This window comes from Humulus lupulus, chromosome 4 (genome assembly GCF_963169125.1).
Source record: "Humulus lupulus chromosome 4, drHumLupu1.1, whole genome shotgun sequence".
NCBI classification, from domain to species: Eukaryota; Viridiplantae; Streptophyta; class Magnoliopsida; order Rosales; family Cannabaceae; genus Humulus; species Humulus lupulus.
In genome coordinates this window covers 11,818,118-11,831,604 of record NC_084796.1, presented here as the reverse complement: position 1 = coordinate 11,831,604, position 13,487 = coordinate 11,818,118, and the positions used below count along the sequence as shown (strand labels likewise).

The window sequence follows — 13,487 nt, the reverse complement described above, 5'->3', positions numbered from 1 at the left end:
GACTATCCAACACATCAATAGAGTAAACAGCGTGCACATCACTTGGATATCTCATAGCCTCAAAAATATTAAATCGAATAGTTTCCCCATCAAATTCCATGGTCAACGTACCGTCATGCACATCAATTTTAGTTCTCGCAGTTTTCATGAATGGCCTTCCCAACAAAATTGGAGTGGAGCATGGAATAGATTCATCTTCCATATCAAGAACATAAAAATCAGCCGGAAACACCAATTCATTAACTTGAACTAAAACATCTTCTATTACACCCCTGGGATAAGCATTCGACCTATCAGCAAGTTGAATAATCACCCCCGTTTCTTCAAGTGGACCGAGATTCAATGAAGCATAAATGGAGAATGGCATGACATTGATAGAGGCTCCCAAATCCAACATACACCGCTCAATTCTTTTATTCCCAATAGTGCAAGGGATAGTAAAAGTACCAGGATCCTTACACTTTGGTGGAAGCTTCTTTTGTAGAACTGCGGAAACATTCTCCCCCACACTAACTTTTTCATTACCCCTCAACTTACGCTTATTAGTGCACAACTCTTTCAGGAACTTGGCATAGCGCGGCACTTATTTAATAGCGTCAAGAAGAGGAATATTCACTTCTACCTTTCGGAATGTATCAAGAATCTCCTTGTCAACCTCTTCCTTTTTAGTCTTTTTCAGTCTGCTTGGGAATGGAGGTGGAATGACAATAGTAGGCTTAGGCCTGAGTTGTGTAGGGGTGGTTGGCTTTGGTGGAACATCATCATTGACTGAGCAATCAACTTGTGGCTTGGATGACAATGTACTGGGCACTGGAGGATTAGGTGGATCATATTGCGTCCCACTACGCAAAGTTACTGCACTAGCATTCTCTTTGGGATTCATCTCAGGTTGTGAAGGCAATTTATTTGACAGATGAGCCTCCAACCGGTTATATGATGCCGCTAATTGTCCCACCTGATTCTCCAAACTCTTGATGGAAGCTTGGGTGGTTTGCTGAAATTGAAGAGTATTTGTGGCAAGAGCATTGATTAAATCCTCAGTAGAAGGTTTAGCATTTGGTGGTGGAGCAGCCTGCGGTGGTTGTGATGGTCTAGGTGCATAATTATTTTGAGACCTCTGTTGTGTAGTGAAACCAGGTGGTCTTGCTGCTGTTGGTTGTGGAGCTAGTTGTTGTTGATTCCCATATCGAAGGTTTGGATGATCACGCCAGCCAGGATTATAGGTTTGTGAAAATGGTTCATAATACATCTGACGTAATTGACCAGGAAAATTTCCTACAGCGTTAACACCCTCAGTTTCTCCCTCGACTAGAGTGGGGCACGTATCAGTAGGGTGCCCCACTACTTGACAGATTCCACATGGCCGCACCTGTTGGCCCAAAGCTAGTTGTTGTACCACTGAAGTCAGTTGAGCTATCTGTTGACCAAGTTGATTATCAACAGTAGTTTGCACCTCGTTAACCCTTCTTGAAGTTGACATATGCTCCTGGCGAATACCAAACTGTTGGGAATTAGCTGCCATATTAGAAATCAAGCTCCTGGCTGCTGCAGGAGTCTTGTCCACTAGTGCCCCTCCACTGGCTGCATCAATCATACTTCTGTCCAACGGCAGTAATCCCTCATAGAAATATTGAATCAATAGTTGCTCACTGATCTGATGGTGAGGACAACTAGCACACAACCGCTTAAAGCGCTCCCAGTAATCGTAGAGTGATTCTCCCACAGCCTGCCTGATGCCACAAATTTCTTTCCTTATACTCCCCACTTTAGACGCTGGAAAATACCGCTCCAAAAACAAGGTCTTCATAGTGTTCCAGGTCTCCACAGTACCAGGGGGGAGATAATACAGCCACTCCTTTGCTGAATCCTTTAGAGAGAAAGGAAAAGCTCGGAGTTTTATTTGTTCTTCTGTCACTGAGGCTGGCTTCATACTGGAGCATACAATATGGAACTCCTTGAGATGATTATTCGGATCCTCACCAGGCAGCCCATGGAACGATGGCAATAGATGAATGAGGCCCGACTTAAGCTCAAAATTCACATCAAGAGGTGCATATTGAATGCAAAGCGGTTGTTGATCAATATCTGGCGCAGCCAACTCTTTCAACGTCCTATTTTGTGCCATATCTCTGTAAGATGTAATAGAATCGTCTGAATCTGAGTCGTGAGATGGTAAGGGCACTTTCACAGGATCCACTTGATGAGCAAGACGTTGAAAGAGTGGATTATCAGTAATAGTCCGCGAAGTCCGAGAAGAAGATGAAGTAGCAAGATACTGTTTGATTGCCTCCAACCTATTCTGAGTGTCTTCGCCAGACATATAACTCTGAGATGCCAAGAGAAATCAAGTTAGTAAGCGTAAACCAATATGAATAATAAAAAGAATTAAATAGTTCCCCGGCAACGGCGCCAAAAATTTGATGCGTGTCGTATTGCGTACCAAATTTAACAAATATTTTATTTACTCTCAAACCAATTATTTAGTATAACGGCAAATAGAGGTCGAACCCAAGGGAACTATATTCAGTTTATTATTCACAAAAGCTTAACAAAGTTAAATTGGAAAGGGGGGTTTTGGAAAGTAAAAGTAAAAGCAAAAATTAAGAAAACAATTGATAGCAAGAAGAGATTAACAACGATTTTAAAGATGGTTAAGAATTATTCTCCACCTCAGACAGTCATGCAATTATATCAATAATGAATATTATTCCGATTCCCAATTAAACTATTAACCCTACAGATAACGCTTAAGCAGTCAATTATCTCAATCTCCCTATCACAATCAATTACGGCTAAGCGCTCAATAATTAATTCTTTTTACCAAACAACAAACCTATTAAGCATACGATTCATTTAATTTAGTAAAAGCATTAACAACAGTGGAGATAGGTTAATCTAGGCAATAAATCAATGAAGCATTTAATTCATTTAACCTAGGTTCTATTCTTCATCACAATCAACAATGTTTTTGACCACATCATCAATTGCAATTTATCACAAACACTTAGAATCCTAAACTATTAGGTGAATAGAAATTCTAAGATGACAGTAAAATAATGCAAGCCCTAATTAGTTGTACACCCTAACAAGGAATCACAATATTTCATACAATAGGCATAGAAGAATAGAAGCAATTTAACATTATGGAAATCAAGAACAATATTCACATCTTAAATCAAACATTCATGTCTGGGTTTTGAATAACCCTTAACCTAAAAGAAACTTAGCCAACAATCATGATTAAAAACATAACCAGAATCAAAGAATAAAAGAGTTTAGAGAAGAAGAAAACTATTGAAAAGGTTGAATGCGATCCTCCTTCTTCTCCTCCGCTCTCTCTGTGTTCCTCTCTCTAAAATCGTGTATCTAAAACTTCCTTCACGAATATGACCTAATCCCCCTTTTATTTCCCGTCTAAAAATTAAGAAAAATCGAATTTGGATTTGAATTTTAACGCGTGCCGCGGCAGCCATATTTCCTTGCCGCGGCACGAGGCTTCAGATATGCGATATGGGCTTTGCGTGCCGCGGTATGCAACTTTCCTTGCCGCGGCACGAGACTCTCTGTTTCTCTTGTAGCGGCAGGGACTTTTCTCTGTAGCGGCAAGGACCTTTCTGATTTCCCTCGTAGCGGCAGGGACTTTTCCCTGTAGCGGCAAGCTTTCAGATTTCTGTACTTTTGTTCTTTTCTCGATTTTTCTCCTCTTTAACACTTTACTCCAATGGTTAGAATCCTACAAAATCATCATTCAACCAAAAATCATCAAAAATATACAATTATCCTTAAAAATAATAATTTAGATTAAATGAATCAAATTAACAAAACGATTCTAACTATCCCCAAACACACTACTTATGAACACAAAATCTGATAAGTAGAAAGGTAAACTTTATACAAAAATATACTTATCAAATTCCCCCACACTTAAACTTTGCTAGTCCCTTAGCAAACCCACTAGACTCTAAACAAAACTAAAAACTAACACAGAGGCGGTCTCACTGAATACGATGATTGTCTCAGAGAATTTCACTAAAATATTATGCTATAGTGACTTTGAATTTCATAACCATCAGATTTTCAACTCCCAAATTGATGAACCACTTGAAATTTGCCTTAAACCACGAGTTATAACAGTCATACTTACCAGTTCACTTGAATCAAGATGAATTTATACATGTCGTTTTATTCAAATTTTTTAAGCAAACTAGCCCCTCATCAGAAAATGAATATATATATAAAGGGCAACCACTCCATAGACACTAACCAATTACTCTCCACTAATATAAACACACAGAATCAAGAATCAAAAGGTCTTTATCAGCTTATAATGGATGGCTAGGGTACAGGGTAGATGAGAAAGATACATTTTAGGCTCATATTGCACCATAGCATACCTAATATATACTTTTTCTATTTCTACTTTGGATCTTCTTCAACAATTCCCTCATAAACTTCATACATTGTTGATCTCTCTATTTTCCCCCACACTTATTTTCATGCAAGAAAACAAATTTCTTTTCTTTTTCTCTTTTTGCTTTTAACATATTTCTTGGGAATAAATAGGAGATCTTTACACTTATAACCACATCATATACAGAAACTCTTACTATACTTCTCTTTTTTTTTTTTTCTTTCTTTCTTCTCTTTTTTTTTTTTTTCATATAACCTCTCATCCCATAGTAGAAATTTAACTAGCTAAGCCATGGTGCAATGGGTTATCAACACAGATAAAGAAAAAGAAAGAAGTTTAGGGTTAAGTAATGAGTTTTCATCGAAAAAATATATGGTCAATAAGGCCCAAAACAGGGAACTAAGGATACATTGTTGATAAGGTAGGCTTGAAAGGCTCAAACGATCCAAAGAAATTGCCTTTATCATTTTCCTAATTCTGTGCACTTATGATTTCGCCTCAAGCAATTTACTAGTGTGTTCTAAAGTGGCGGGGGCTAAGTTGAATATATCTATATTTCTTTCTTTTTCTTTTTTTTTTTCGACATGCATAAACTATTCCTAACACAAGTAAGTAGCCAATCTAACTGTAATAAATCGCTATTTAAATCACAAATTCAAGTAGTCATCAAAACAGGAGTCAATCACACGAATCATAATCTATCCATCATCTTCTAGCATTCAAGTTTAGTGTCACTCATAAACTCATCATCGACCATTGCATTCAATAAGACCAGCCCAAGACACAAGACAAAACAACACACACACAAACACTTATAAACAAAGACAATTAACCAGACAAACAATAACAATTTGTTACCCGTCCCCCACACTTAAATTGAACATTGTCCTCAATGGAGATAAGTACAAATTGAGACAAGAACAGTAAATAAAAGAAAAATAAGAAAAGAAAATAAAAGAAAAGAAAATAAAAGAAAAATAAGAAAATACGAAAAAAGAAAACTCCCTCATCAGTTGCGACTAAAAGTGTCATCCTCATCATAGTTGAACTCCTCTGTGCCAGCTGCTTCATCAGCATCTCCATATTCCTGAGTGTTACTCGGCTGTACTGGAACAGCTGGAGGATAAGGTGGCAACCAATTTGGGGCCGGTGGGAATGCAGACATATCCGCCCCTAAATAGGTTTGCTGCATCCTGAAGCATAGGTCTTGATAAGCAGCAATCTCCATCATCCGTTGGTTGTGGGCCACCATTTCATCATGATATGCTCGCATGTCAATGCGAGCTCGGTAAAGTTCCGTCTCCATGGCGGCAACCTGATCAGTAAGTGACCTGGATCGGCCTGTGTGAGGCTGCACAGGTGCATGTGAAGAAGATGCAGGTTGCTCAGAAGATGTGGCTGCGGGTTTGTCAAACCGCTGAATAGTATTCCTGTCAATGATATGCATTGGGTTTATGACCTCTTCATTATCATTCCAGCGCACACCGGCTTTCTTGCATAAGTCTGTGATTAATGAAGGATGGTAGAACCCGTACTGTGTGCTAGCCATACTCTTCAGAATAGAGGCGTGAATGATCTTGCCAACGTCAATAGTCTCGTTGGTCATAATAGCCCTCAACAAATTCCCACAGACCAAATCAACTGTTCCAAAATGTTTTGTTGGGAATAGTTTTGCCCCAACAAAACGATGCCATGCCTTAAGTTCATAGTCCATATACTTGGACTCCAGTTTGTGTGACAAGGCATTCTCTGTCGCCCTCCACCGTGCTCCTTGAATGCCAATAGCTTGGATAATGGCATTAGGGTCCAGATTTGATTCAGAAGCATTAAATTCGTCATTGGGAATGTCTGGCAAGCCATAGTAACGGTTAATGGCAGAGGCAGGATAGGTAACGGAAACACCCCTAACCATTACCTGTAAATTCTTGCGGTCGATTGCATTAGCATAGAACTCACGAACAATCGAAACAACCGCGGGCTGTGGTTGGGCACACAGTCTTTGCCAACCCCTCTGCTCGATGATACTCATCAACCTTGGGTAAGGATGATGCATGTCTAGATCAAAGCCCCGTTCTGCCACCCATGCCTTCTTCTTATCAATGGCATCCTTGCAGCTTTCAAACGCTTCTTTTGAAGTGAATTTCTTTGCATCATACTTGACTTTGGCTGTGGTAGACGGGCCTGCATGGTCAGTGCGTGATCTCTTGCTCGACATTATATCACAGGCAATAATTGAGGATTAACGCCTTCAAAGTGGTAATGAGTAATAATTAATGGCACAGCACAAAGCAGAAGATGTAACACGCTCAAATCTGACTATTCAACTCACTGTGGCATTTCATCGAACATGTAGAGTGCACAGTTTAAACTTCAGAGATCACAAGTGTATGGCTTGATCAACTACCCCCAAGATGTAGATACACTCAATATACAAGCATTTTCACCACAGAAATTAAAATCAAAGAAGGAGATCCAACAAAACCCGTCCACTCTCACAGGAAATAGAAGTTGATAAACCTCAATCAAAGCTTGCAAATAGAGAAAAATACCTTGAATCCAACCCAAAAATGATGCAAATGTGCTTGATGATGCTTGATCCCTTGCAAAGACTTCCAAATGAGTAGGAATTGAAGAGAAGAAGAATGGGTGGCAAATGATTTGGTTTTAAGGAATGGGTATGGGTATAATGAAGGATGGGTAGATGGGTATGATGAATGAAGATGGTGAGGGAGAATGGGAAAATGATGAGGGTATTTAAGGAATGGGAGAATGGTGAGAATGATGAGAGTGTTTAGGATTGAAAATGGTGTTTAGGGCTTAAGAGAAGAAGAAGAAGAAGAATAGAGAAGGGGGGAATCGGTTTGTATTTAGGAGAAGGGTGAAGGAATTGTGAAAAGGGAAAGAAAATAGGCATTTAAGCAGTTACTGGGCTCGTGCCGCGGCAGGGAGTTTTACGTGCCGCGGCACATAAGGCTCAGTTTTGGGGGTTCTGCACGTGCCGCGGCAAGCACTTTTCTGTGCCGCGGCAGACTTCTCTCGGCCTGGGGGTGTGCATAGCATGCCGCGGCAGGCAATTTTCTGTGCCGCGACACAGTGGTCTCGGGTTCGGGCCTTCGTATTGTGCCGCGGCAAGACTTTTATGTGCCGCGGCATGATGCCTTTTTCTGCATTTTTTTTTTTTTCACGTTTTTCACGGTTTAAAGAGAGAATCAGAGTACAGAAAAAATTTGAAAAAACTAAATGTTCAACTTAAAAATAAAAATAAAATTAAAAATAAAGAAAATAACTAAAACTGAAAACAATAAAGATGGCTACGTTTAACGTCGCTAGCTCGACTCAGAACTTCAATCTTCATCAACATAAACTGGGTCTTCAAGGTACATCACATGAACTTGCTCCTCCTTGGCCATTGACTCATAATAAGGCTTCAGTCTCTGGCCATTCACCTTGAAAGACTTCCCCGTGCTTGGGCTTACAACTTCGACCGCTCCATGAGGAAAAACCTTAGTAACAATGAACGGACCTAACCAGCGAGACTTCAACTTCCCAGGAAAGAGTTTAAGGCGAGAGTGATACATGAGAACTTTCTGACCTTCCACAAAGCTCTTCCGAAGAATATGTTTGTCATGAAAAGCTTTGGTTTTCTCCTTATAGATTTTCGAACTCTCGTATGCTTCATTGCGTATTTCTTCTAACTCATGCAATTGAAGCATTCTTTGTTGTCCTACAGCAACCGTGTCCAAGTTACACTTCTTTACAGCCCACCACGCCTTATGCTCTAGCTCCACCGGTAGATGGCAAGGTTTACCATACACCAACCGATAAGGTGACATACCGATAGGTGTTTTATATGCCGTTCGATACGCCCACAAGGCATCATCAAGCCTTGTACTCCAATCTTTCCGGTTTGCATTTACAGTTTTCTCAAGGATCAATTTGATTTCACGATTAGAAACCTCCGCTTGCCCGTTGGCTTGTGGATGATAAGCAACTGTTACCTTGTGAGTTACACTATAGCGTCGAAACAATGCTTCTATACTCTTGTTACAAAAATGAGTGCCTCGATCACTAAGTATAGCCTTAGGTGTACCAAAACGCACAAAAATGTTGGAGCGAATGAAATCCACTACTGTTTTTGAATTGTCCGTTCTAGTTGCAATCGCTTCCACCCATTTAGACACGTAGTCTACCGCCAATAAAATATATTCATAGCCGAAAGAGGATGGGAATGGTCCCATGAAATCCATACCCCAAACATCAAAGATCTCAAGAATTAAAATGGGAGTTTGAGGCATTTGATCCTTGGCCGTTATGTTACCAACTCGTTGACAACGATCACATGCCTTACAATAAGCATAAGCATCTTTGAAAATTGTAGGCCAATAGAAACCGCTGTCAAATATCTTACGAGCTGTCCTTTTAGGTCCAAAGTGGCCACCACAAGCATAAGCATGACAAAAAGCAAGGATGGAACGAAATTCAGATTCCGGTACACACCTACGAATGATTTGATCAGTACAATGCTTCCAAAGATAAGGTTCATCCCATATATAGTGGCGAGCATCATGCTTAATCTTGTTCCGTTGTGCTTGTGTGAGATCACTTGGTAACTCCTTTGAAGCAAGGTAGTTTACAATGTCGGCATACCAAGGAATAACTTCTTGCATGGCAAGGAGTTGCTCATCTGGAAACCGCTCATGCAATGGTAAGAACTCCTCCTCCCGAATCAACCGACTCAAGTGATCAGCCACTAGATTTTCCGAGCCGCTTTTATCTTTTATCTCCAAGTCAAACTCTTGTAACAATAAAATCCACCGAATAAGTCTTGGTTTAGCCTCCTTCTTTGCTAGTAGATATTTAAGAGCAGCATGGTCGGTGTATATGATTACTTTCGTCCCAATCAAATAAGAACGAAACTTCTCCAAAGCAAAGATAACCGCCAATAGTTCCTTCTCAGTGGTAGAGTAATTTAACTATGCATCATTTAGAGTTCTAGAAGCATAGTAAATCACATGAGGAAGCTTACCAACCCGCTGCCCTAGGACTGCACCCACTGCATAATCACTAGCGTCACACATAAGCTCAAAAGGCAACTCCCAATTCGGTGGCTGGATAATAGGAGCTGTAGTCAAAGATTCTTTCAATATATTAAAGGCCAGTAGACACTTTTCATCAAACTCAAACTTAACATCTTTTTGGAGGAGCTTGCACAGTGGCGTAGAGATTTTAGAGAAGTCCTTTATAAATCGTCGATAGAAACCCGCATGACCAAGAAACGACCGTATTTCCTTGACACTAGATGGAGGTGGTAAAGACCGAATGAGATCAACTTTGGCCTTGTCCACTTCAATTCCTTTTTCTGAGATAACATGTCCCAAAACAATCCCCTGCTGTACCATAAAATGGCATTTCTCCCAATTCAAAACTAGATTGGTCTCAATGCAGCGTTTGAGAACCAAAGTAAGATTATGCAGGCATTTATCAAATGAATCGCCATATACACTGAAATCATCCATGAATACCTCAATAATGCTCTCAATGTAATATGAAAAGATACTAACCATACATCTCTGAAATGTAGCAGGAGCGTTGCATAAACCGAATGGCATTCTCCGAAAAGCAAATGTGCCAAAGGGACATGTGAAAGTCGTCTTCTCCTGGTCTTCTGGGGCTATGACAATCTGATTATACCCCGAATAACCATCTAAGAAACAGTAATAGGGGTGGCCAGCCAATCTCTCGAGCATCTGATCAATGAATGGTAGGGGGAAGTGATCCTTTCGAGTTGTCGAATTTAGCTTGCGGTAATCAATACACACCCGCCACCCTGTTTGAACTCGAGTTGGAACCAACTCATTCTCATTATTCTTCACCACAGTAATGCCAGACTTCTTGGGTACCACTTGAACTGGACTCACCCATTTACTGTCAGAGATTGGGTAAATCACACCCACACTAAGGAGCTTCAGAATCTCCTTCTTCACAACTTCCATCATTGGTGGGTTTAATCTCCGTTGCGCCTCACGTGTTGGCTTAAACCCTTCTTCAAGTAATATTCGGTGCATGCACATGGAAGGGCTAATCCCCTTAATATCCGCTATAGACCAACCAATGGCTGTTTTATACTCTCGGAGTACTCTCATTAATTTGTCTTCTTGGCCTTGGTTAAGATTTCTTGCAATTATAACAGGAAGTGTCTCGTTCTTCCCCAAGTAAACATATTTGAGATGCTCCGGAAGAGGCTTCAATTCAAGTGTAGGAGCTTGAATAATTGATGGCTGCAATTTCTCATTAGAAATCGGCAAATCAAGAAATGCAACCTTCTTAAAAGTCTTGTCAAAACCACTATTGAGTGTGGTTATGACATCCATGATCTCATGAGACAAATCTTCATCGGTCAACACAAGATGCTCCCTCAACACAACCTCCAAATCATCTTCACTATGCAAATCTAAAACTCGTTGAGAAAGACTATCCAACACATCAATAGAGTAAACAGCGTGCACATCACTTGGATATCTCATAGCCTCAAAAATATTAAATCGAATAGTTTCCCCATCAAATTCCATGGTCAACGTACCGTCATGCACATCAATTTTAGTTCTCGCAGTTTTCATGAATGGCCTTCCCAACAAAATTGGAGTGGAGCATGGAATAGATTCATCTTCCATATCAAGAACATAAAAATCAGCCGGAAACACCAATTCATTAACTTGAACTAAAACATCTTCTATTACACCCCTGGGATAAGCATTCGACCTATCAGCAAGTTGAATAATCACCCCCGTTTCTTCAAGTGGACCGAGATTCAATGAAGCATAAATGGAGAATGGCATGACATTGATAGAGGCTCCCAAATCCAACATACACCGCTCAATTCTTTTATTCCCAATAGTGCAAGGGATAGTAAAAGTACCAGGATCCTTACACTTTGGTGGAAGCTTCTTTTGTAGAACTGCGGAAACATTCTCCCCCACACTAACTTTTTCATTACCCCTCAACTTACGCTTATTAGTGCACAACTCTTTCAGGAACTTGGCATAGCGCGGCACTTATTTAATAGCGTCAAGAAGAGGAATATTCACTTCTACCTTTCGGAATGTATCAAGAATCTCCTTGTCAACCTCTTCCTTTTTAGTCTTTTTCAGTCTGCTTGGGAATGGAGGTGGAATGACAATAGTAGGCTTAGGCCTGAGTTGTGTAGGGGTGGTTGGCTTTGGTGGAACATCATCATTGACTGAGCAATCAACTTGTGGCTTGGATGACAATGTACTGGGCACTGGAGGATTAGGTGGATCATATTGCGTCCCACTACGCAAAGTTACTGCACTAGCATTCTCTTTGGGATTCATCTCAGGTTGTGAAGGCAATTTATTTGACAGATGAGCCTCCAACCGGTTATATGATGCCGCTAATTGTCCCACCTGATTCTCCAAACTCTTGATGGAAGCTTGGGTGGTTTGCTGAAATTGAAGAGTATTTGTGGCAAGAGCATTGATTAAATCCTCAGTAGAAGGTTTAGCATTTGGTGGTGGAGCAGCCTGCGGTGGTTGTGATGGTCTAGGTGCATAATTATTTTGAGACCTCTGTTGTGTAGTGAAACCAGGTGGTCTTGCTGCTGTTGGTTGTGGAGCTAGTTGTTGTTGATTCCCATATCGAAGGTTTGGATGATCACGCCAGCCAGGATTATAGGTTTGTGAAAATGGTTCATAATACATCTGACGTAATTGACCAGGAAAATTTCCTACAGCGTTAACACCCTCAGTTTCTCCCTCGACTAGAGTGGGGCACGTATCAGTAGGGTGCCCCACTACTTGACAGATTCCACATGGCCGCACCTGTTGGCCCAAAGCTAGTTGTTGTACCACTGAAGTCAGTTGAGCTATCTGTTGACCAAGTTGATTATCAACAGTAGTTTGCACCTCGTTAACCCTTCTTGAAGTTGACATATGCTCCTGGCGAATACCAAACTGTTGGGAATTAGCTGCCATATTAGAAATCAAGCTCCTGGCTGCTGCAGGAGTCTTGTCCACTAGTGCCCCTCCACTGGCTGCATCAATCATACTTCTGTCCAACGGCAGTAATCCCTCATAGAAATATTGAATCAATAGTTGCTCACTGATCTGATGGTGAGGACAACTAGCACACAACCGCTTAAAGCGCTCCCAGTAATCGTAGAGTGATTCTCCCACAGCCTGCCTGATGCCACAAATTTCTTTCCTTATACTCCCCACTTTAGACGCTGGAAAATACCGCTCCAAAAACAAGGTCTTCATAGTGTTCCAGGTCTCCACAGTACCAGGGGGGAGATAATACAGCCACTCCTTTGCTGAATCCTTTAGAGAGAAAGGAAAAGCTCGGAGTTTTATTTGTTCTTCTGTCACTGAGGCTGGCTTCATACTGGAGCATACAATATGGAACTCCTTGAGATGATTATTCGGATCCTCACCAGGCAGCCCATGGAACGATGGCAATAGATGAATGAGGCCCGACTTAAGCTCAAAATTCACATCAAGAGGTGCATATTGAATGCAAAGCGGTTGTTGATCAATATCTGGCGCAGCCAACTCTTTCAACGTCCTATTTTGTGCCATATCTCTGTAAGATGTAATAGAATCGTCTGAATCTGAGTCGTGAGATGGTAAGGGCACTTTCACAGGATCCACTTGATGAGCAAGACGTTGAAAGAGTGGATTATCAGTAATAGTCCGCGAAGTCCGAGAAGAAGATGAAGTAGCAAGATACTGTTTGATTGCCTCCAACCTATTCTGAGTGTCTTCGCCAGACATATAACTCTGAGATGCCAAGAGAAATCAAGTTAGTAAGCGTAAACCAATATGAATAATAAAAAGAATTAAATAGTTCCCCGGCAACGGCGCCAAAAATTTGATGCGTGTCGTATTGCGTACCAAATTTAACAAATATTTTATTTACTCTCAAACCAATTATTTAGTATAACGGCAAATAGAGGTCGAACCCAAGGGAACTATATTCAGTTTATTATTCACAAAAGCTTAACAAAGTTAAATTGGAAAAGGGGGTTTTGGAAAGTAAAAGTAAAAGCAAAAATTAAGAA

General features: G+C 40.7%; 2 protein-coding genes across 2 annotated transcripts; both read right to left on the bottom strand.

Moving 5' to 3' along the window:
• Positions 1 to 583: 583 nt before the first annotated feature.
• Positions 584 to 2,320, bottom strand: LOC133831896 (uncharacterized). Its single transcript, XM_062262302.1, has one exon. It carries the CDS (start codon positions 2,318 to 2,320, stop codon positions 584 to 586), a length of 1,737 nt encoding a protein of 578 aa, XP_062118286.1.
• A 9,143-nt stretch (positions 2,321 to 11,463) lies between these two features.
• LOC133831895 (uncharacterized) lies at positions 11,464 to 13,200 on the bottom strand. Its single transcript, XM_062262301.1, has one exon. The coding sequence runs from the start codon at positions 13,198 to 13,200 to the stop codon at positions 11,464 to 11,466; it is 1,737 nt and encodes a 578-aa protein (XP_062118285.1).
• Positions 13,201 to 13,487: the final 287 nt, after the last annotated feature.

What these genes read in the sequence shown, in the direction of transcription:
- LOC133831896 (XM_062262302.1), bottom strand. Translation starts at nt 2,320, where the DNA reads ATGTCTGGCGAAGACACTCAGAATAGGTTGGAGGCAATCAAACAGTAT.
- LOC133831895 (XM_062262301.1), bottom strand. Translation starts at nt 13,200, where the DNA reads ATGTCTGGCGAAGACACTCAGAATAGGTTGGAGGCAATCAAACAGTAT.